Here is a 21,684-nt window from a genome sequence, read left to right on the forward strand (position 1 = left end):
GCGAGAGCTTTTCTTTTGCGAAAATAAATTAACAATCACGTTTTCTTTATAGCTAATCAGTTTAATATAATTTTTTCAGCGCTGTTGAACAAGGGCTTAAAATGTCGCTTAGTTTTGGCCAGTGCTAGAAAAGCGAGGGAACAGAGAAGCATCTGGACAGAACTTGCGCTACACATTGCACCGAGTGGCGAGGTCCAATTACAGCTATGCTCTATCTGCAAAGATGACAGCTCTTATGTCGAAATTCGGCACCCGCATTTAGATGCAGACTAAATAAAGAGGATGTTTGTGTGCTGTGTCATACTGAAAAAACATCCCCATGTAATCGAAATTATTGCGCAGTCCACCACTATAAAGTCTCTCACAGCCACATGGTCAGCTTTTGGAGGTTAATCGTGAAAAGGTCATCGCCGGCTAAACTGCCTGTCAAAGTTTTGTAGTCAGCTCACCAATTGATTCTATTTAAGGGCTAGCTCGTGCTCTATGAAGTAAGCGCCCTTATCTAGCCATGATGCCAACCAAATCAGGATGTCCTCGCTCCAATCGTGCCTAGCAGTACACACCCTGATACTACTTTCGCAATAACATGGTATAACACGCTGTGTATATGCTTTGTGTCCCTGACGTTTTCCCTGTAAGTAAAATGAAAGAGTACGGGGTACATAGAGAGTTGCACGAGATTGAAACGCAGTGCACTTTTGATTATGTGCACGGTACCTTTTTTAGTTATCATATTTGACAGACTCGCCCAACAACGCATTCTTTTACAATATGTCTAGGCAAGTGTCGGACGGGTTGCGACATCGCTATCGGGCGCACATGTGTGTAAAATGCACCGATGCGCCGGATCTGGCTTAATTCTACTACACATTCTCTTTCCATTTGTCCTTTGCTTTTGACGTCATCTTTACGGCTGTTTTTTCTCAGTGCATGCTACTCAAAATAGACGAGGTTACTTGGACGTCTCGACTGGACGTCGTTCCTTTATGAAAATGTCAACCTCCCTGCCTTTCCTTCTCATCTTCCTCCTCCTCCTCCCACATTCCTCTTTTCAGATATTTTCTTCCAAGCACACCAGACTGAAACGAAGCGGTCGTTTTTAAACAGCTAAATTGAACATGACAAAACTGCAGTCACACAGTGATAGGGCACCAGAGGATCTATAACGGAATGCCTTTATATCATCATCATCATCATCAGCCTGATTATACCCACTGCAGGGCGAAGGCCTCTCCCATATCTCTCCACTTAACCCGGTTCTGTGCTAGCTGCATCCACTTGACCCCTGCGAACTTCTTAATCTCATCCGCCCACCTAACTTTCTGCCGCCCCCTGCTACGCTTTCCTTCCCTTGGAATCGAGTTTGTTACCCTCAGCGACCATCGCTTATCCTCTCTTCGCACTACATGTCCTGCCCATGTCCATTTCTTCTTCTTAATTTCCACTAGAATGTCGTTAACTTGAGTTATTTCTCTGACCCACTCTGCACGCTTTTTATCTATTAATGTTACCCCTACCATTTTTCGTTCCATAGCCCTCTGGGTTGTCCTCAATTTAAGTAGAACTCTCTTGGTTAGCCTCCACGTTTCAGCCCCATAGGTGAGTATAATGTTCATATAATGGTGGTTGATATAATGTTCATAATTTAGCGACGAAACACAATATTCTCTTGGGCAATACGTTTGAACGCTATCATATGGCTTGCATAGAAAATCGTCATGTTTTCACATGCCCTTGTGCTGGTCACTAGGCGAATGGTTTACATCGTTGCGAAGGTCAGATATGCAGCATCGGATTGCCTCACACACAGACCGATATCACCACAGACTGTGTCATTGTCGTTGCAATCACGAATTAACCTCTAATTACGAATTTATTTTTCCTGATTCACAACATTTTATAATGCCGGCTAGCGTCGAACGCGGACAATACTCTCTCAGAAGCTAGAGAGCCATGTGAAGGGCGCTGTATGTCAACGCCTCGATGTCTGTAGTAAGCTGAACAAATCAGATCTAGTGGTCTCCACACGCTGACACCATTTTGTTGCGAACACTGTCAACGAACCGCCGTTTTACCGTTGATGCATCGTTCCCAAGCAGTCTTGTGTTGAGCAGCTGGATGAGTGGCTTGAATGCATTTAATTTAGATAATTATATACGTACTAACGCGAACCAAAATATGAGAGCCGTGTGAGCGAGTGCCGTGATTTTTGACTAACAGCATGCCGGCACCATCTTAAGAAGCACTCCTAGTGTTGAAACTGGCGCAATTCGCCATTCGACAAAAGACATAGGAGCATTGCGCAGGCCTCGCAACCAGGTGAGCTTCGTCGGATGGCATCCACGTGCACTGGTAGCATGTCCCAGCACGCGATAGACGAATCTTTAAATATTTCTGATGGTTGCTCACTGAGCCCGGTGTCAAGGATAATCGCTTGAGCCCATGTGTAAACAGGTAGAACCAAAGCCAGCATGGCGCATTTATTCATTGAAGTCGCTATTGCAGCTTTCACGCTCCTCAATCCGAGAGCTACTTCCTGCGCCCTACTAAGACCGCTAAAAAGTTGAAAGAAAAGCACGACCCCCAATAAAGAATATAAGGAAACAGCATGAAAGAAAACAACCCCAAGTTTACGAGAGGGGATTAAGAGGCCCTAGTGGCTTCAAGTTTCATTAAAATTAGAAGCGACTAGCTGCCTTCCTTGACATTTTGCACCCGTTGCTCTATACGAGTTTCGAAGTCGTGTGAAAACCGTTCTGGCATGAGTCATTACGATCGTTATGACTGTTTAGTGTTGCTTTTCAATATGGACATCATCATCATCGTCAGCAGCAGCAGCAAACAGCAGCAGCAAGCAGCAACAGCAGCTGCTGCTTCTGCTACTGCTTTTAGGCGAAGAAAAAAATAAGAAGAGGAAGAAGAACGCTCGGTCACCCGAAGCTGATGCTTTCGTTCCACATTCGGTCCAGCAGCGTTGAATCCTTTTCAGTTCTTCCTTACGTTTCGACCCTTCAAAATGCATTCGAAATAGATGCCACCACACTGGGCTGGCGTTGGAATGTGTCGTGAAGTGCTTGTTTTCCCGCTACTATCCCGGTATTTCGCTCACACGACGGGTCTAACAGCAAGCAAATAACATGATACAAGTGAAAGGGATACATGACGAGCGGTCGTCCTGTGTCCCTTTCGCTTGTCCCTTGTTGTTTGCGCTGTTTACATCTTGAATACACACCAACGAGCCCAATACACGTTTTGCTAAATTTTGCTCTAGAAACATGTATAAGCTTTTGGGAATCGGTGCCTGCATGTATGCTCTTCACCTTCAACCTGAAATAAAGTCAATTCTCGGTCTCAGAATCTCTGAGAGTATCTACTAGAAGGAAGAATATTGCAAACCCTGTGGTTGTGAATAGTCACTCTTCGATATTCTTCGACTGTGAAAGCTATTTCCCTGCCGGCATGCAGATAGAAAGAAGAGAGGGGTCGATTTATTTCAAGGGCTAAACAGACAGGAAAGGACACAATGCTCTGTAACGTAAAATAATGTCACGATGCACTTCCAGTAAATAGGGTAAGATAACAACTAAATAATAGAACGTCCTATCATTCCTTTGCTTGCGTATCGTCTCGTCTGTCACAGGTCTAGTCAGCATTAGAATAGAATCATCCGCTAGGAAAGTACATGTGCAGATAGCGTCCGCGATGTGAGCGAATTCTCTCGGCCGATTGCATTTCATTTTTGTATAAATTAAATTCTCGGTGTCATACAGTATTGGAGAGAGAAAAACGATAGGTGAAGAGATTGCTTTAAATATAGGCTCTAGCATCCACGCCACTCCGTAAATTACCAACCGTGGTCCCTATTGCATCTGCTTCTTCTGGGCTCATAATGATTTCGGTTAAGGTCATAGCTTTCACAGCTACGCTCATTACAGTGGCAACTTCTGCGGCGGCAGTGATTGATCGTAAGTACACTTTCTCATATCTTGAAATTATTTTCAGTCTGCATCACGTTCTCCTCACGGGATAATCATTTATAGCAATTTAAATAAACAAATAGGAAGATAGAGACCGGAAAGCGTGGCGTGACATGGCCCATATGGTCACGAAGAGTCGGACACGACTGAACTGAACTGAAATAAATGTTTTTCACGTGTTAAAATCACACGAGGTCTCGATCTTGAATATGTCGTGTGGCTCCCTACGAATTGCCAGCGTTTAACATGTCTTGCTCACCAGAAAATTTATCATTTCCGTCCATCTGAGGCTTACCAATGAATAGCGAAATCCTGGAAAAAAAACCTCTTGGTCCCTGAGCTTTCGACAAGGCCTGTACGTAAAGCATGCGGAATATATTCGCTTTCCTCGAAAAATATTAGTCTGCTCCGTGCTTAGTCGTGAGCGGAACAGGATTTTTAACTGGGACATTTTCCTGCAACCTATGGCCCGCCACGGTTGACAGAAACGCTTGCTGGCAGTAAGCACCAGCCGCTACAAATATTCACGTGACGTCATTGTGGCTCTCCTGGCAATCGTTGCACGCAACATGGAACATGAGAGAGAGTGGAAGAGAGAGAGAGAGACAGTGCCTACGGTTTTTGTTAACGCTGGCATCGGTGACAACCTAGCTTTTGTTACACGGCTGGACGGCGCTGCAAATCGTCTTCGGTGTTGAACAAGTCAGTAGCGCTCAGCAGGGAGGTGTAGCATTACTCGATCCTCACAGCGAATTGCCTACCGACGTTGACGCGTCGGAATCATCTTTCTTGTTTGGTGCTTTGAGTATCGAATTGCCCAATGTTACGGCGGTCACCGCAATACATGCAGGATTGCCAAAACTGCCACCCGCTAAATTCGATAATGTATAGGATCTATAGTCTGGTCAGCACGTTCGTGCCCAAGGAGTGTACTGCCCAGATGTGATGTAATCGACGGGTAACGATGACAACGATGCACTCTGTAGACGCAAAGAATAGCGCATACTTTGGCCGTGTGTACTGATTTGCCTCGACGGGAGTCTGATCACCACCGTAGGATAGAACATGAGACAGATTTAGCACACCATGATCCGGGATCCGCCCCCTTGCGTTCCATTGCGCATGCCCAGATCACTTTGATGCCGATAGATGGCGCCACATACTTGATATCGACACATTGACCTGCCACATCGGAACCAATCAGCTTGTGCGCCACGCCCACGAGCGGTAGAGGGTCACGGTAGCGGATCGCGGATCACGGTATGCTAAATCTCTGTAATAGCCCGCTCAATTTATGCGTGACGGCAAAGTGACTTCGTGACTTCTAAAGAATATTTGGCTATCTCAACAAAAAGCTAACCATTAGACGTATATAGAAGCTCAACTGTTTCGATGCATTTGGCTTGTTTGATATGTTGGAGCACCAAAGACCTGAATCCACTGATTCTTTCCAAACTTCTGCTTGGTAATACCGCGTGCCCCAGAACAGATTTTTTTTAACGAACTCATGATATTTGAAATAAATCTTAGAATATTTAGGCTGACATTTATTTTATGAGCTATTCTTGTCGTATTGTCTCCTTCGGCGGGGGGGATGGAAGGGGGTCACTTCTTATTTGCAATCGCCATGGGGTGCAGCCTCCTGAGAAGCTCTTATGAGAGCATTTTCTTCGTAATTTTGCTTCGCGCTCCCATGCACTGCAGGGGACCGAAAACTACGAAACATATTATCTTGGAATTTGGGGCAGGGTTTTCTCACGCAAAAACGTGTAACCGCACCGCCAAGAGTAATGCTGATGCTCGTTAGAGTGCTTCTTTTTCTCGTCGAGGTTTTTGTTGGCGCTGCTAAATGTCGAGGACACGTAGCGGCGTGCTGCGAATTCGTCCGAGAAAGATCGCCAGCTTGGAACGGTATAATTTCTTTCATTGCCAAATAGGTTCGCTGGCATTTACAGTTGTTATGAAAGTTCTGGTAGAAAAATATCATTTACGCGCTCTTCCATCTGATACCTGCGCACTAAGGAAGTAGAATGCAGCAATCCATTGGGGTTTATTTTAAGGTTGATAGAGGATGGGGAACGAGGTGGTTCCACAAATAAGCTGAATGCTTTCATCATCGCGACAGAGTATCTTTTATCAGGCACATAGAAGATCGTAGCATATAGCAGCCACATATGTTTCGAGGTGAAAACGAAAATACGCAGTACTGCTATGAAAATATCCTAGCATAGATACAACATACAGGAACATTTTAAGAGTGGCCGGTTTCGTGGGTTTGTGTACATGTTACTGTGACCTTTATTTCAACATTCGTGCATGGTGATACGACATGCAAAGAGGGAAGGGAGCCTGATATAATGATTGTGCTTAGAATACCATTTCATTCCGGCTCGTTTTCCGCTTGAAATGCCTGATGCCCTTTGTGGGGCAGGAATCGACGGGACAGGTACGGAAGGACAATAGAAGAAGAGAATCGGAAGTCCGGAATCGCTATGAATGTACCTCTGGCCCCAAAACAGCTTCCCATAATGATTTCCCCTTCACGCTAACTATTCTTTTTTTTCAGAGTCATGTGTGGTGATCTCCCTTCCCAACATTCTAAACATGAGCGATGTGAGTACAATCTTATTTTTAAATAACGACTGTTGCTTAACGTAAACACGCACTGCCTCTTTCTGTCTACGAAATAACCCTGGTTATGTTCAGTGTTTTCACGCTCATTTAGTGATTGAATGAAAATGTGTGTGAATAAATCAACCACGGAACTCGGACATGAAGAAAACAGTGGTGCAATTTGATCCGTCTTTCTCAATGCGGCGGTCGAAAAGTGTGCATGTTGGCTGCTGGGTACTATTCAATCGCAAGAACCAGCTTGATACAAGGAAACGTGACAGATGAATCCTGCAGTCTAGTACTAACCTTGTACCCAAGCCTCTGCCCCCTATTTGATCTTCCGTGACAGCAGTATCATTATATATATATATATATATATATATATATATATATATATATATATATATATATATATATATACTGTTAGGAGAGGGAAAGTAATTCTCGCTCATGAGAGCGAGAATTCCTTCTCCCTCTCCTAACAGTGGCGTAATGTGCGGACTTATTCTCCATTCTCAATTCTACCTTGAAGAAGGACGGTCCACCGTCCGAAACTGTTGGAATAAAATAGATAACCGGGAAAGCTATGTGACATCCTGTTTGTGTATGTATATATATATATATATTGTGAGCCTTCCGTGGATGTTCTTTAATTTATTCATTCCATGATCTTCCTCTTTCATTTGTACATACCATCATCATCGTCCCGCGGCGCCGGCTCAGGCGCGCGCCTGGGCTTTGTCATCGGAGTAAAACGCCAGACACGGCATCCCTTGCTTTGCCGTCTCGACCTTGCCGTCTCGACCTGGCCTTCTTCCACAAGTGGTGGAGGTGGAGGTGCTTGTGGAAGAAGGCCAGGTCGAGACGGCAAGGTCGAGACGGCAAAGCAAGGGATGCCGTGTCTGGCGTTTTACTCCGATGACAAAGCCCAGGCGCGCGCCTGAGCCGGCGCCGCGGGACGATGATGATGGTATGTACAAATGAAAGAGGAAGATCATGGCATGAATAAATTAAAGAACATCCACGGAAGGCTCACAATATATATATATATATATATATATATATATATATATATATGTGTGTGTGTGTGTGTGTGTCACCAACATGATCGTACCACAGCTCTTTAGATTTCACACAGTTGCATGAGAAAAACTCTCATTGTTCTAATGGTGTTCACTACTGCCAGCCAGCAGATGGGGCTGTTTGACGAACAAAACCTGCGTAGGAGCATATTGTTGTCGCGACCCTGCAGCCACTGAAGAAAATTTCCTTCAGACCTAGAACTTCACAAAGATGGCTTGGTTGCTTGCTTATGAACTCATAAACATATTGAGCGCTAGAGAGTAGGCGGACGCTAGATGTCATTAACAACCTCCTTGTTTTAAGTGCAGCAGAAGCAGCTGTTTATTGGTCTTATGGTAAGGCGAGCGTACGGCAGGCGTGCTCCCAGCTTTGTGTATTCAGGGCATGCTCAGGCAACAATCACGTGCTCTTCTTATTGTTCATAATCACTCTGAGTAATCATGCGAAATTTAGTTCAACAAAAGATTGTTTGCCTATTCACATCCTTTGAGGATACGTTTGTTTTATCTCCCTTCGGCCTTGAAGGGTGTATTGCAGAGTGTAAAACTTTCTCTCTTATCACCCGTCGGACAGTATATGGCAGTGATAAGAAATCATTCATGAGCTGAGCTTGTAATATTGCTGGATTTTAATTTAACAGATGACGGAATGCGCACTTAAGTTCTTAAACATTTCTCGTCTTTTAGTGCATGGGAACGCCAAGGGACCTCTGCCACGGTGACGTGAGTTCAGAAACTTTGCATTTGATTTTACGCCTGGGCAGCAAACATTTCATATAAGCCAAATTTTTGGTCAAGTAGGTTGTCAGACGGATTATTGAAAATTGCCTCTTGATCGCGTTCAGGGTGCAAAAGAAATATGGATTTGCGGTTATGAAAAATCACAGCATGGCGATTGGTAGGTAGTTACTCGAAGAATACACGGCTGAAAAGCGAAAAGTTAGTGATTTGTGTGATGTCATGTTACCGTTAGTCATGCCCGATTTGGGAAGAGCTGCCACTCTCCTTCCAGGTGGCAGTCGAGCGCTGGAGTTACCTCAAGATTTCACTTACCGCATATTCACGAGTTTCATGAATCCTAATGTTCAGTCAGTCGGCGACAGAAAACAAGACTTACCTATTTCATACATAAGGCAAAGTTTCGATCTTTTGGTGCCAGTGGAAGCTGACAATCAATGGGCGTAGGCTGAAAATGGGTGTTGCAATAATTTCAGCCCGTGTACAAGTCTGGAATAATTGGAGTAGAGGCGGTTTCACGGCTGGACTAACTACGCTGTCGTTTATGCATGCTAACGGTGCAGTATAATGAGGAAACTGCCAGTTTATACAGATATAAGTTCACTTCTAAAGCACCGTGCGCTACAATGCTTCACACTCTCCACGTCTTACTACCGCGTTTTAAACAGGTTGTTTTCATGGACATCATCATCATCATCCTCAACCTGATTATACCCACTGCAGGGCGAAGGCCTCTCCCATATTTCTCCACTTAACCCGGTTCTGTGCTAGCTGCATCCACTTGACCCCGTACACCCTTGACCCATGGACACGTATGACAAATTTCATGATTTTGATTGAAATCATTGACAATCATTTTTTTTACAGCGGTTGCACAGCTGGCCGCTTCTGAAGATTGACGCATCTTACAATTTGGCGCTAAGCTAAGGTCACCAGGGCGATTTTTAATCGAAAGGATTCAAGCGCCTCCTCTACTAGAGCTCTTAGCAAACTGTGACCCGGTAATTTATTGCAGTCTGAATCATTTATACAACCAAGCAGTTCTTCAAATAGGAAAATAGGCAATTTGCTCTTTGACAAGCTCCGCCAACAATTGCAGTTTCCCCTAACCACTGCACTAGGTTATCTAGCTCAGCGGACGTTGCAGAGGAGCAGGCAAATACTCTATTTTCTTTTTTTCCAGACCGGCGTGCTTCAAATCTTGTGCCTGGAGTGCCTGAAGAAGCTGTTAACTGTATGTCCTTTTTTTTTCGTGTAATTTTTTAATATATTCAAGTGCCCATGTATAATCCTAAATGGCTCATGTTGCGCATAGGCTATCATATAACCGTTGCCAGCTGTTATATTTAAGCATGTGGAATGAAACATGACATGATTAAGGCATTAGAAGAAATTCTAGGGTTGCATGATATGGAATATGCAATACGCTGAGGTTAGTCCGGTTGAAACATGGCAGATTAGTTTTGTTATATCACGCGCGACGTCAGGTGGAAGGCACCAAAGTAATTAACGGATCGCACATGCTACCCCAAAGATATGGGGTTTATTTCTTCTAAAAATATCGAGTTGCAAAATACGTTTTGGCTGACTTAGATCAACACAAAGAAAATATGCGACTAATTTGCTTCTACAGCACCAGAAACCGCCACCAGAAACTAAACCGATAAAAGGGCACACTGGAACTAAAATAAGGAGAGATATTCAAATATTCTCAAATGTTTTCATGAAAGCCGTGGATAGCAGGGCGTAATTCATCGTCAGCGCTGACTGAATTATATGCCAGGCGAAGTTTTGTGTAGCACTGGCGCCGCAATGTTGTTAGAAGCCGGAATATACAAGCCGGTATATCAGAACACCTATGTGATCGTGTTTCAGCGATGTTATGGCAGACTATCTTTCAGTTCGGATTTTTCATTGCTGCCTTCTATTAACCGTTTCACATGTAACATATCAATTAATACTTGTCATGTCCAATACTAATGTAAAACCGCAATTATGAAATTTACGTTACAGACGAAAATTTTCATGTAAAATAAGACCACATGCTGCTTTAGAGGCAAACAAAATATATATTACGCGCCTGTAGGAGTCGCATATATGTCTCTAACCCTGCACTAAATCACACCTTCTAGCCAATAATACAATGATTGGGACCAGAATAATGAGGGGCAGAAGTGAAACATGTTTGGCTTGTTTTACATTCTCTTTTACAAGATTTGTAGACATATCTTTGGAAAAGAGCATCGTACAACATCTGAGTGCCTTATGTGTACAAGGTGTTTTTAGCTACGAGTTATACGAGTGAGAAACGTATTGTTATATTGCTGCAGTTATTTTTAGCTATAGCTAATCGGTTGCTGCTATTTGCTTTTAGTACTACGAAATCGGCGTGGGCGTCTCGCCAGGCCCATCATCCGTTGTCTTAGAATCATTATTTAATGAGAAATGTAATCATGGCACTCGCTTTTCATTTTACCAGTGTAGCACAAGAGGGATTTCGCACATGGACGTCGGAGCTCAGCTCTACCTTCTTGAAGGAATCATGAGTTCAGTTCTGAACCGCTTCGGGCTCGGTATGTACTGCTATGGAGATTATATATTCCCCAATGCATTACAGCAGCATCGCGCTGCTTAAATTTAACTTCACTACTTCATGCAATAGCCAAGGTCAACCTGGCCGGCCACTTCCTGTTACTGGAGCACAAATTCACCTGTTACTTGAGAGTATAAATTTGGGCGCATTGCGTTTCTTCTAAATAAGGCTACACTTTTACATATTTGGCTCCGCATTTGAGCAAAAGCGTTGTTTGTGACCATGTCGTAACCTGCTGGATATGAGGAAAAAAGAAAACTGCCGAATACCACTACCAATGTCCTAATCGTGACTCTTAGCACTTGAGGAGCGCTTAGAATGTAATGGCAGGCCTTTGAGCAACCGAGCTACATTCAGGAGCATATACAGGAACGCTTTCGCTTCAGTATCTGTGGCATGCAGAACTAAAAATACGCAGGACCGCCTCCACCATGCTCCACGTGGATACTGCGAATATTTGGATGCTACTCGAACTTGGGGCTTTCACCTAAATATTGGACCACATGATTTACTGTGTGAAAATATATGATACTCTGAATAGATGAAATGGCAAAGGCAGGGACAGTAATATAACCGATTTCTCCTTTCATTTAATGAAACTTTATCGGCTTAGAGGAGAATTTCCCTTTCGTTTGGTTTCGCCATACACACTGTTTTTTTTTTTTGTTTTTCTTTTTTTTGCAGTATGTCGAACGAAACTTGTTCTGTCATGAAAATCCGGTTTTCCTTGTTCGGCATCTCGTTCGGCCAGTTGCAGGCACCCTGTTCACGGAAAGTAATTGTGCTAGGTTATAAACATAAGCACTAAAATGTATGATATGAATCACTCGCTCGTGAGTATTGCACCTTCCAGAATAGCCACATTGCACTGTAAAAAATTAAGACTGCCACTCTTGAGATAAATGTAGTCTTTGTCACCCCTATAGCAGTGTGCAGTTCAGTTCAGTCGTTCAGTCGTGTCCGACTCTTCGTGACCCTATGGACCATGTCATGCCATGTCTTCCGGTCTTTCACCATCTTTCTAACATCACATAACTTCATCTGCAGTGCCTCGAGGATGCCATCTAACCATCGCGTTCGCTGCCTACCCCTTCTCCGGCGACCCTCAACTTTTCCCAACATCAAATGTTTCTCCAGCGACTCCTCTCTTCTCATCAGATGACCAAAGTAGCTCAGCTTTAACTTTAGAATTTGACCCTCCAATGAGCAGTCAGGGTATATGGTTGACAATATCGACTTAAAATATCGGTTGACAATATTGACAATATAGCAGTGTGCAGTACTTGGTAAAAACTGAAATGAAATCAGACCTTGGTATCTGGGCAAAAGTCATTATGCTGACATTCTTTGCGTATCTGTGTGGGCGTCTTCTGGCGCAAGAGGTGCACTTGAAAGCTGACAGCTGCAACGACGTGTGAGCGTAAATATTGAAAAGTGTGCCTGTTGGGCACTGTAAGCGGGAATGAGACGGAGCGTACATGTACCTCTGATTGAGCTTTTAGACTTTTGCAAATATGTGCCCTTTTTCTCCACGTCACCGACAGGTGCTTTGGTCGACACTATCTTCGCGCTCTGCAAGACTATTGGTGGAGTTACGGGCACCGTGTCGAAGTTGAGCCACAAGTTCCTCGGCGGCCTGTTGTCACCGGTCGTCGGTGCCGCCACCTCTGTAGTTTCACTCGGAGACTGCTCCGGCCTCCATATGACGGGCGATATTTTGTGTGGAAAGCCTCTGGTGTACCATCTAGCGAGCGAGTTGAACGTGGGAAAGGTTGGTGGCCCAGTCTTAGCCTATCTACTCTGGTTGGCACTATTTGGAGTTCCGGTGAAAGGGATCTTGCAATTTATTCGCCTTTGCGCAATATACTGCCCTTCTTAGCTTCTACTCGCCAGCTTCTCATAGAACAGTTTGTTTCATTCTATTTAACTACGAAAATAAACAGGAAAATGTATGGTGCTTATTCGCGAAAGATCTCGCCAGGTCACACGTGTTGTTTATCATCCCGAGAAAGCAGGTGTGTGTGCTAGGCGCGGTTATTCTGTCATTATCAAGTATCACTACGGCGTTATAATTGTTCATCATCTTTGCGCGTATCAACTTTAGGATTATAGTTATTTTTATTTATCTGATAAGAACTGCATTTCATTCAGATCTTAGCAGCTGAATAAAATAACTAGAATACTGAAGTGCATACGGGCCTTAATGACACATTTACGACATTAAGAAATATTTCTATTTTACAAAGCATCCGACGCCCGAGTTATTCAGAGAGCACCTGTAAAATAAGTAATTTATGTAATAGCCCCTTGTCTTACGCATAATTGAAATACATCTTTGTCGGCTGAAATTTTCCCGTGTGGTATGCAGATGGCAAAGGTTAGTTATATTCATGAAAGATGATATAAGTAATATGTGAAATTATCGTACTATATAAGTTCCTTCGATATCTTCAAAAAGGTGTAAAGCAAATGATTCTAAAACGCCTGTCGTAATTTACTGACAGTCATGACCTCATACTTACAGCACAACATAGTTTTCAGAGCTAGCGCTTCTAGATTAAAAAGAATTGATTATGCAGATAATTTTGAAGGGCCAAACATAGCTCTCGGACTTATTTTAGTCTTCTCAAAACCCTTTATTATTATTAACCCCATAATTCTCATTAAACACTTATTATGGCTTTACAGGATCAACTCAGAAATAATATGCATCCTATTTGGAACCTAGGTTTTAGTCTCTAATGATTTGGGGACAGAAACTTACCATAATGTAAGTAAAAACAGGTGTCCCACAAGGAAGCATTTTAGGTTCTTTCTTATTTATGGTATACATAAATGAGCTAGTCAGTCTTCATGAAACTTCCCATTACGTAATCTACGGAGATGCTATTAGTTTATTGTTTGCTAAACAACTCATGTGAAAATCTAGCTAATCAAGCCAGTGCAGCTTTGTACAAAAAAAAAAATAATTGCATGGGCTCAAAGTAACTGTTAAAAGTTAATCTTGATAAATCTAAAGCTGTTCTATTTCACACCCGTCGCGGACACATTCAATTGCCGCAAATTGTGTTAACCAATTACCAACGCTGAAGTAGTAAAAACGTCGAATTCCTGGGGCGTATATTTTTCTGAAAATGTGACATGGGATGAACACGTGAAATACGCGACTAATAAGTTGTCCAGGACTACTGGCATCTGTGTACGCCGTCACTGTCATTATCACCCTGCCTCAGTTAGCTTACGTTAATACGATTCCCTCTTCATTTATCTACGCATTTCTAATATGGTCCACCACAACAACAGCAAACATTACCAAGCTCTCAGTATTTCAGCAAAGAGTCGTGCGTCTGGTATGTAAAGCTCTGTACCGGTCACGCAGTGCTGGTCTTTTTAAAAAGCACCACATAGTTCCTGTCCCGCCACTGTACATCGCCACTGTACATTTATGAAGCATGTCGCATATGTAAAATAGAACTAATTTTGCGGAAGAACTCAATCATTTATAACGTACGTTATTTAGCACCATGGAAAGATGCCAAATGCCGAGCTAACTACGAAAAACAGATGTTAAAATATTCATTGCCGACCGTTTTGAACAAGAATTTTATGGAGAAGCATATTGACGTATTAGAATCTGGTTAATTCGATTGCGCGCTATGGTTAAAGTACAATGCACTGTCTTTTAGTCAGCTATGTTATTCTTAATTTTTATTTGCTCCCCAGTGTAATGTAGCGTAACCAACTTGTGAATTCGTATGCTTATCACTTTCATGGCACGCTGTTGTGGTGCTCTGTACTCTGTGCAAGGGGGTCAGAGCGCTACAAGCTCTTTTTTTCAGTTTCTTACCTGGCCTCCTTGCAACAATCATTTTTTGGTGCAAAATTAAATTTCAATTTCAGTATACACAGCAGCATCAGCCATGAAACGCAGCCACGCTGTTTCGGCTGGAAGAAAGCTAGTTAGCCTGATTGTTGAAAAACCTGTCACATTTCAAAAACGAATATATTGCAATGAGTCGCAACTAATGTATATTCTTTTTGCGTCCCGTGCCGCATTGTTATCGCAGTGCTGGAGTAAAGTTGCCACAATGTTCTCGTTCCCAGTGTCTGGACACCAGCATGTCTGTCTGCGTCGGTAACCAACCTAATCAGGTATGACGCACTGCTGGTAATCACTGCCATTCTAGCGCTTCGCTACACTGCCGCGCGAAAGATCAAGTGCGGATAAACGACACTCAAAAGAAGGAAGAAGAAACACATGTCTCGCGGGTTAGCTAAAATGTGTGATTTATCGACTCTTTGACTTTGAGTTGATTGTAGAAGAAAATTTGTTTTTTTTTTTGGAAAATGATCCACTAACAAGAAAATCGGAGCTGACGAAATTGTGAACGTTCATTCCATAAATCGAGACGCACTCTACGCTGCTATGCGGTATGCTTCACATACATCATCATCATCATTAGCCTGACTATACCCATTGCAGGGCGAAGCTAGGTATCTCCTATATTTCTTTTTCTAATACACATAGACATACAAGCAAGAATAACTGAAGTGATTGCAACGAATGATTAATGGCCTAGACAGGAGAACTATAAGGCAGGTCTAAAGATTAACATGCAGATAGATAAGGTAATGTTGATCAGCCTGGGAAACAAACAGAAGTCTAAAATAGGCAGCAAAGCACTGGACGCGGTAGGCGAATGCCTACTTAGGACAGGTAGTAATCGTAGATACGGAGCACAAAAGGGAAATACAGTAACTAGAAAAATAAGATTGCGATGCAGCATATCTGGAACGTACTCGTCCTTTTTTACTAGCAGCTCACCGGCATCGCTCAAGAAGAAAATAAATAACAGTTGCATCTTACCTGTACTCACCTATGGGGCTGAAACGTGGAGGCTAACTAAGAGGGTTCTACTTAAGTTGAGGACAACCCAGAGGGCTATGGAACGAAGCATGGTAGGGATAACATTAAGAGATAGAAAGCGTGCAGAGTGGGTCAGAGAAATAACTCAAGCCACCGACATTCTAGTGGAAATCCAGAAGAAATGGGCATAGGCAGGGCATGCAGAGCGAAGAGAGGGTAAGCGATGGTCGCGAAGACTAACCAATTGGATTCAAAGAGAAGGGAAGCGTAGAAGGGGATGGCAGGAAATTAGGAGGGTGGATGAGGTTTAAAAGTTCGCAGGGATCAAGTGGATGCAGCTAGCACAGGACCGGGTAATTGGAGAAATTGCGAGAGGCCATTGCTTTGTTGTGGTTATAGTCCGGGTGATGATGATGAAGAGTAACTCTGCACCACCACGTGTTAAAGATAAATAAATATTTTGGTACATGTGAAAAACAAACTTTGAATATGATTCTTTTCCATATGAAATCCTTATTCTGACCCAGCTTGCTTGACCCAACAACGCTTTCCTTACCGCCCCCGCGCATACTACACTATTTGAACGGCGCCCCTCGGTAGCCCACCCTGTACCGTCAAGGCCTGCTCAGGACGCATAATGGCATCCTGTGCGTTCCCAAAGGACTGTACTCCATATGCGGGTTTTGTAATTTTATGGCCGTATATTACCACTAGACAAGTGAAAGCGCAGTCATTGTAGCCAGCATGAATTCCAAGATACCGTACTTGTCAATAAAGCCTCGTCAATATATTCAATGTTGTCGAGGCTCGGACATAGCAGTTTTTGGCGACACAAGGACACATTTGTCAAAGAAGGTGTCATTCTTATGATGTTTTTTTTTTCAACCGAGGTTATCTTTTAGCACAGGGCCGGCTATCGGAAAGAGTCCGCCTGTAACATACTGTTGGAGACTTCCTAGTAGATGCACTCGTTTCGGAGCCCTTTTGAAGGTGGAAACACGTTCTGACCGACTGTATGTCACGGGCAGCGAAGCGGATTGAGTCTTCTTCTAAGCGCCCTTAGGGCTACCTTGGCCTTGCTCGTAAAATTTGTCCAATTGGCGTGCTCGAGCAAGCGACTTTTTCTGACCGAAAAATACTAGCTTGAAAAGTTATGCATTTCGGTCATCCTTGTTGATGTCCTTCTGGTGTGGTAGCTCATAAAGTATATATCCCAGATTTTTTATTCTCCAGTATTTCGGCGGGATAAATAAATTTTCGATACTTGTATCTGAAATTTGGCCAACCACAGGTTTTCCCTTCCAAAGTAATACATATCGCATTTATTTTAGTACGCCATTAATACATGACTGCTGTAAACAAGAGTGATGTAGTAAGGAAAAAGAAATAAGTGTATTTGAGCTTCACGCTACATCAATCAGAAATTGTTAACATATCGTAATGCAAGAAAGGTGATATGTGAAGCCAGGTTTTTCAAAGTGCTGTTGATTGATTAAACAGCAATAAAACCATTTAGTATGGTATGATGCTCCGTAAAGAGGAGTATATGAGAAAAATACGTTTTTGTTACTCAAGCTGACGTGACTGTCGTCGTGTTTACATACCCTAACTTAGCTAGCGGGAAAATCAAGTACATAAAATGTATTGCATGCCCAATGTGCCACACTATACCATCTTAAAGTTTTGATTAATATGAAGTAATAGAAAGGGAAAGAAAACATTGGGACCGCTGGTAACTTTTTTCTGAACCTGTTTCCACAGGCCCTATTGAAGACATTAAGGATTTAGGAACCCTGGAACAAGTAGCCAATTCAAAGTCAGCGTTGCTAGTCGAACCGTTCCACTTCGACGGCACTAATGATCACTTTGCTATTGCTATCTTCTTTGTTCCGATTTTCACTAATCTCTTCATAGTATACACAGATGATCCCAAAGTAGCGCCAGAAAAAGAATGGACCGATTCGCTCTAAAAGCAAATTTTGATAAAAGGCTCAAGTTAACAAAGGCCCTTGCGGGTGCATTGGGCTCATTTTGATTCGTATTTCATCAAATATGGCTCATTTTGTTATGCGAAAATAAATTTGCAGAAAGGTTTTTTTTTTTTGCATGCCACATGACCTGTTTGGTTGTCCTAGTGTATTCATAAAAACTAACAAATTACTTACCATGCAGTTTAACACTATTTAATTTTAGTTTATGAATTTTCTTCCCTCAAAACATTTTCTCGTATAAATTTGTTGTTCTAAATATGTCATTTTGTATCGCAAGTTCTGCATTTTTACAGTTGTGCTTTGTTTGTGGCGCAATGGTATCAAACAGGCTCAAGTGCTGGAGCAGTTTTTCAAGACGGCCACTGTAAGTCCCACCTTAACCTATTTGCTCGGCAGAATTCTTTCTGTGCTCCTCTTGGAGTTTAGCTAACGTGAAAGGAGAGTGGGCAACCATAATAACTCTTGTGCGTTTAGATCATGCAGTAGATGGGATAAAGTAAACCCAGACGCCTATGTGTGTAGCTGCATTATCTTGCCCCTAATCCACTTACAAGATTTGAAAGATTGCTGTGCACGTTTCCTTAGTGCTCTGTACTGTCGGAGTAAAACCATTTTAAAACACCCAACAACACTGAGTGTATTCACCGAATGTCTTCCACATTGATGGCCGATATATGTGAATAGACTGCGTGATCATGCACTACTTGTTCGCCTTCTACATCTTCTGGTTATTTATTTTTCATGTCTTGCTAATCGACCTGATAAGACGGATTAGCACTGCTCCTGTCGTGTGCATAAACTTTTTTTGCTTATGGAAACATGATCGTTTCGGTTCCTAACTAGACGAGCTAAGCGCAGGAATGTAAACTAGGGTAGCTCTCTGGCGCGGGTAAAGAGGCACTGCTGAGTGATATGCAGATGGGCTCGTGTGTTTCATTTACAAAGTTTTGTCCCATTTTCATTCTGCGTGAGCGCACAGGCATTTCGTACTGTGAGTGTGTCATTCATTGCAGGTTTGGAATAATGATATATGTGTTTGTGGAAAGGAAAAACGAAGTAAATTTCTGAAGCGAGCAAAGGACTTCGCTGAAAACTATAGCGATGAAAATAAGCATCCTAGAGAAATGCAAATTTATCTTTGTCAAAGAATAAATTTAATAGTAGAATTGGAAAAATAAAATCATGATGGTTCAAACATATAAAAGAAAAATTCTGAAATGTGATGATGATGACAAAATTGATTTACACACTCTTCAAGTCCTAGTAAAGTGATTGTCATTATTATTTTTTGAACGAAAATAGAACATCAATATCCTCGACTCGGGTTTGAATTCAAAACACTATTCGTTTTTTTTTTTTTTTTTCTTTTTTTTTTTTTTTTGCAACAGGGAGTGAAATTGCATCAAGTGAGTCGCTGAGCCCTTCTTGAATCCAGGGATAGCCAGGACATCTTTCTTGCCTTATTGATCGCTATTTTATTGTCCTTACAATATTTACCTAGCCTGCTTCTAGTTTTTGTCGCCCAGTCATCTCTTGCCTCCCGCAGTGCCTCTTCACCACTCTCCTATCCGGTGCCCAAGGCGATACGGCAAACGAGCTCCTGTGCACCGCGGTTCAGATATTTGCAGAAATTCTCAAGACTGGGCCTCTCAGCCTCGTTGGAACCATCGTGTCACAGCTGGAGAAGGCTGTAGCAAAGCGATGTGAGCAGAAATTTGTATTCATTATTTGGCGTTTCGCGTATTGTCTTATTAATGGTTCCGCATGAATTCATCTTAATGTTCAGCAGTGGCAACAGAGTAGACTTCGTGAGCGCGCATGAACGCCGGAAAAATTGTATTTTTTCCTCACAAAACCAGCCTAGGAAATTCTGGTCTCGCGACGTCATTTTTGTGCTATCTCTCAGGCGGACGGGACAAAGCGCTAAATGTTTCGACTGCTCTGAGAAAGCTACAGGGAACAAAACTGCCTTTTCTCGCTCATGATATGGGTCTTACTAAAAGAAACATTCGTAAAGAGATGGCGATACTATACTGTGCTGCAGCGAAGTGCAGCTAACCGAGCTAACCACTTCACATACTAATCTGAGCCTCAGCGACCGGTAAAAGGTATTGTGCTGAGTGCTTGTGGCTGTCTTGTTGCTGTGAGCTTGCCGCGCAACGAGACCGCACGCAGGCATACACGAAGGCGAGCGAAGCGTATGTGCCTTCACATCCTCAGCACCATTCAAGAAGATCTTCCTTCCACATTTCGTGTCCTCTTCTTTGTGAGGGTTCATATGTAAGCGATGAACTACCATGCCCAACCGCGTATTTGGCTTTACTCGGGGCGGTGGGTCCGCGAGAGAGAAAACAACACAAGAGTCGAAGAAAGCGGCTGTTCCGACTAGCATCTACCGCCCCCAGAGGCGGCGCAAGCTTGAGGGAGCCGAGCGGCCTAGCTCTTCATTAATAATAATAATAATAATAATAATAATAATAATAATAATAATAATAATAATAATAATAATAATAATAATAATAATAATAATAATAATAATAATTGGTTCACAGGAAGGGTAAGGCGCAGTATCTATCATTGAAAAAGCATACGCCTTGAGCAGCTAGGCCGCTCGGCTCCCTCAAGCTAGCGCCGTCTCTGGGGGCGGTAAATGCTAGTCGGAACAGCCCGCTTTCTTCGACTCTTCTGTTGTTACCTCTCGCGCGGAGCCACCGCCCCGAGTAAAGCCAAATACGCGCCCAGGAAGAGATCACCGCAACCAGACATTTGGCGGAAGTTTGGAGGATGTTATTCAGACTTTCATTATTATCTAGTTATGCTACCGGACGACAATGCAGCTCCGTCTCGTATTGTGACTATGAATTCTAATGTTTAATTTCTCGATTTCAAAGTGCTTTTCAACAAATTGGTAAAATATCAATTCTTACTAACCTCAACAGGTCATGAAGAGATCGATACGTGATGCAGAACGATCTGTTTACTTGTTTTTATTTTGTTTATTTATTTCCAAATACGTTCAGCTCTACAGGACTCTTACAGAGTGGGAAGGTACATTCAGCTGAGCATACGCAATATATAATTTGATTTAACGATATGCACACTGGGAGAAGAATTAGATATATCGCATGGAATTAAATATCCAAGAAAAAACCTCGAGCGAATAAAGGTAAATATGTAGTCTTAGTGTTTAGCAACGCCATCTTTCGTCCCCATGCGAGGGAGGTCATTGTGAAACAATGCAGGCTGTCATTACAGGAGCGTATAAACCGACTATTGCAAACAGTATGACTGCTGGCAACATTTGTGCGTCTCCAATTACTCAGGACAAGAAAAATAGAGTATCGTTTCTTTTTTCTTTTTTCCAGGTTAAAGTCCTGTTTCTTCTAGCCTAAGGCTTTTTCGCTCCAAACAGGAACGTCATCGATGCAGAACATTTCACCGATTATGTTATTTTTTATTTGTGCTTAAAAAATAAACCTTTCTGAAACCACCCTGGCTGTGCGTTATTCCTTTTGTGCTTCAGTCGCCGATGTCATGCAAATCGATATCTTAAATGCGAAGGCGGAGAAGGCACACGACAGTGACGAAACGTGACACAAGCGTTGAGGGCGACAGGATAGTGGCGTTGTCTCGTTGAAATCCCAGGATTAATTTACCGTAATCAGATGGATTGATTTACCTATGGGGCTGAAACATGGAGGCTAACCAAGAGGGTTCTACTTAAGTTGAGGACTACGCAGAGGGCTATGGAACGAAAAATGGTAGGAGTAACATTAAGAGATAGGAAGCGTGCAGATTAGGTTAGAGAAATAACTCAAGTTAC

At 42.7% G+C, this 21,684-nt stretch overlaps 1 protein-coding gene across 2 annotated transcripts; it reads left to right on the plus strand.

Moving 5' to 3' along the window:
• The first annotated feature begins 3,401 nt into the window (after positions 1-3,401).
• On the plus strand, positions 3,402-21,351 carry LOC146189413 (uncharacterized). 2 transcript variants are annotated; one of them, XM_084604242.1, is made up of 10 exons: positions 3,411-3,965; positions 6,544-6,590; positions 8,360-8,395; positions 9,594-9,644; positions 10,890-10,983; positions 12,548-12,774; positions 15,108-15,155; positions 18,190-18,225; positions 19,408-19,564; positions 21,227-21,351. In XM_084604242.1, exons 1-10 carry the CDS (start codon positions 3,890-3,892, stop codon positions 21,229-21,231), a joined length of 777 nt encoding a protein of 258 aa, XP_084460368.1. In that variant the 5' UTR covers positions 3,411-3,889; the 3' UTR covers positions 21,232-21,351. The 2 variants fall into 2 exon arrangements, with proteins under 2 accessions (XP_084460369.1, XP_084460368.1); XM_084604243.1 differs by lacking the exon at positions 15,108-15,155 and having other exon boundaries at positions 3,402-3,965.
• The last annotated feature ends 333 nt before the right edge of the window (positions 21,352-21,684 follow it).

The sequence above is a fragment of the Amblyomma maculatum genome, chromosome 5 (assembly GCF_055883805.1).
Source record: "Amblyomma maculatum isolate TAMU_Amacu chromosome 5, ASM5588380v1, whole genome shotgun sequence".
NCBI lineage: Eukaryota > Metazoa > Arthropoda > Arachnida > Ixodida > Ixodidae > Amblyomma > Amblyomma maculatum.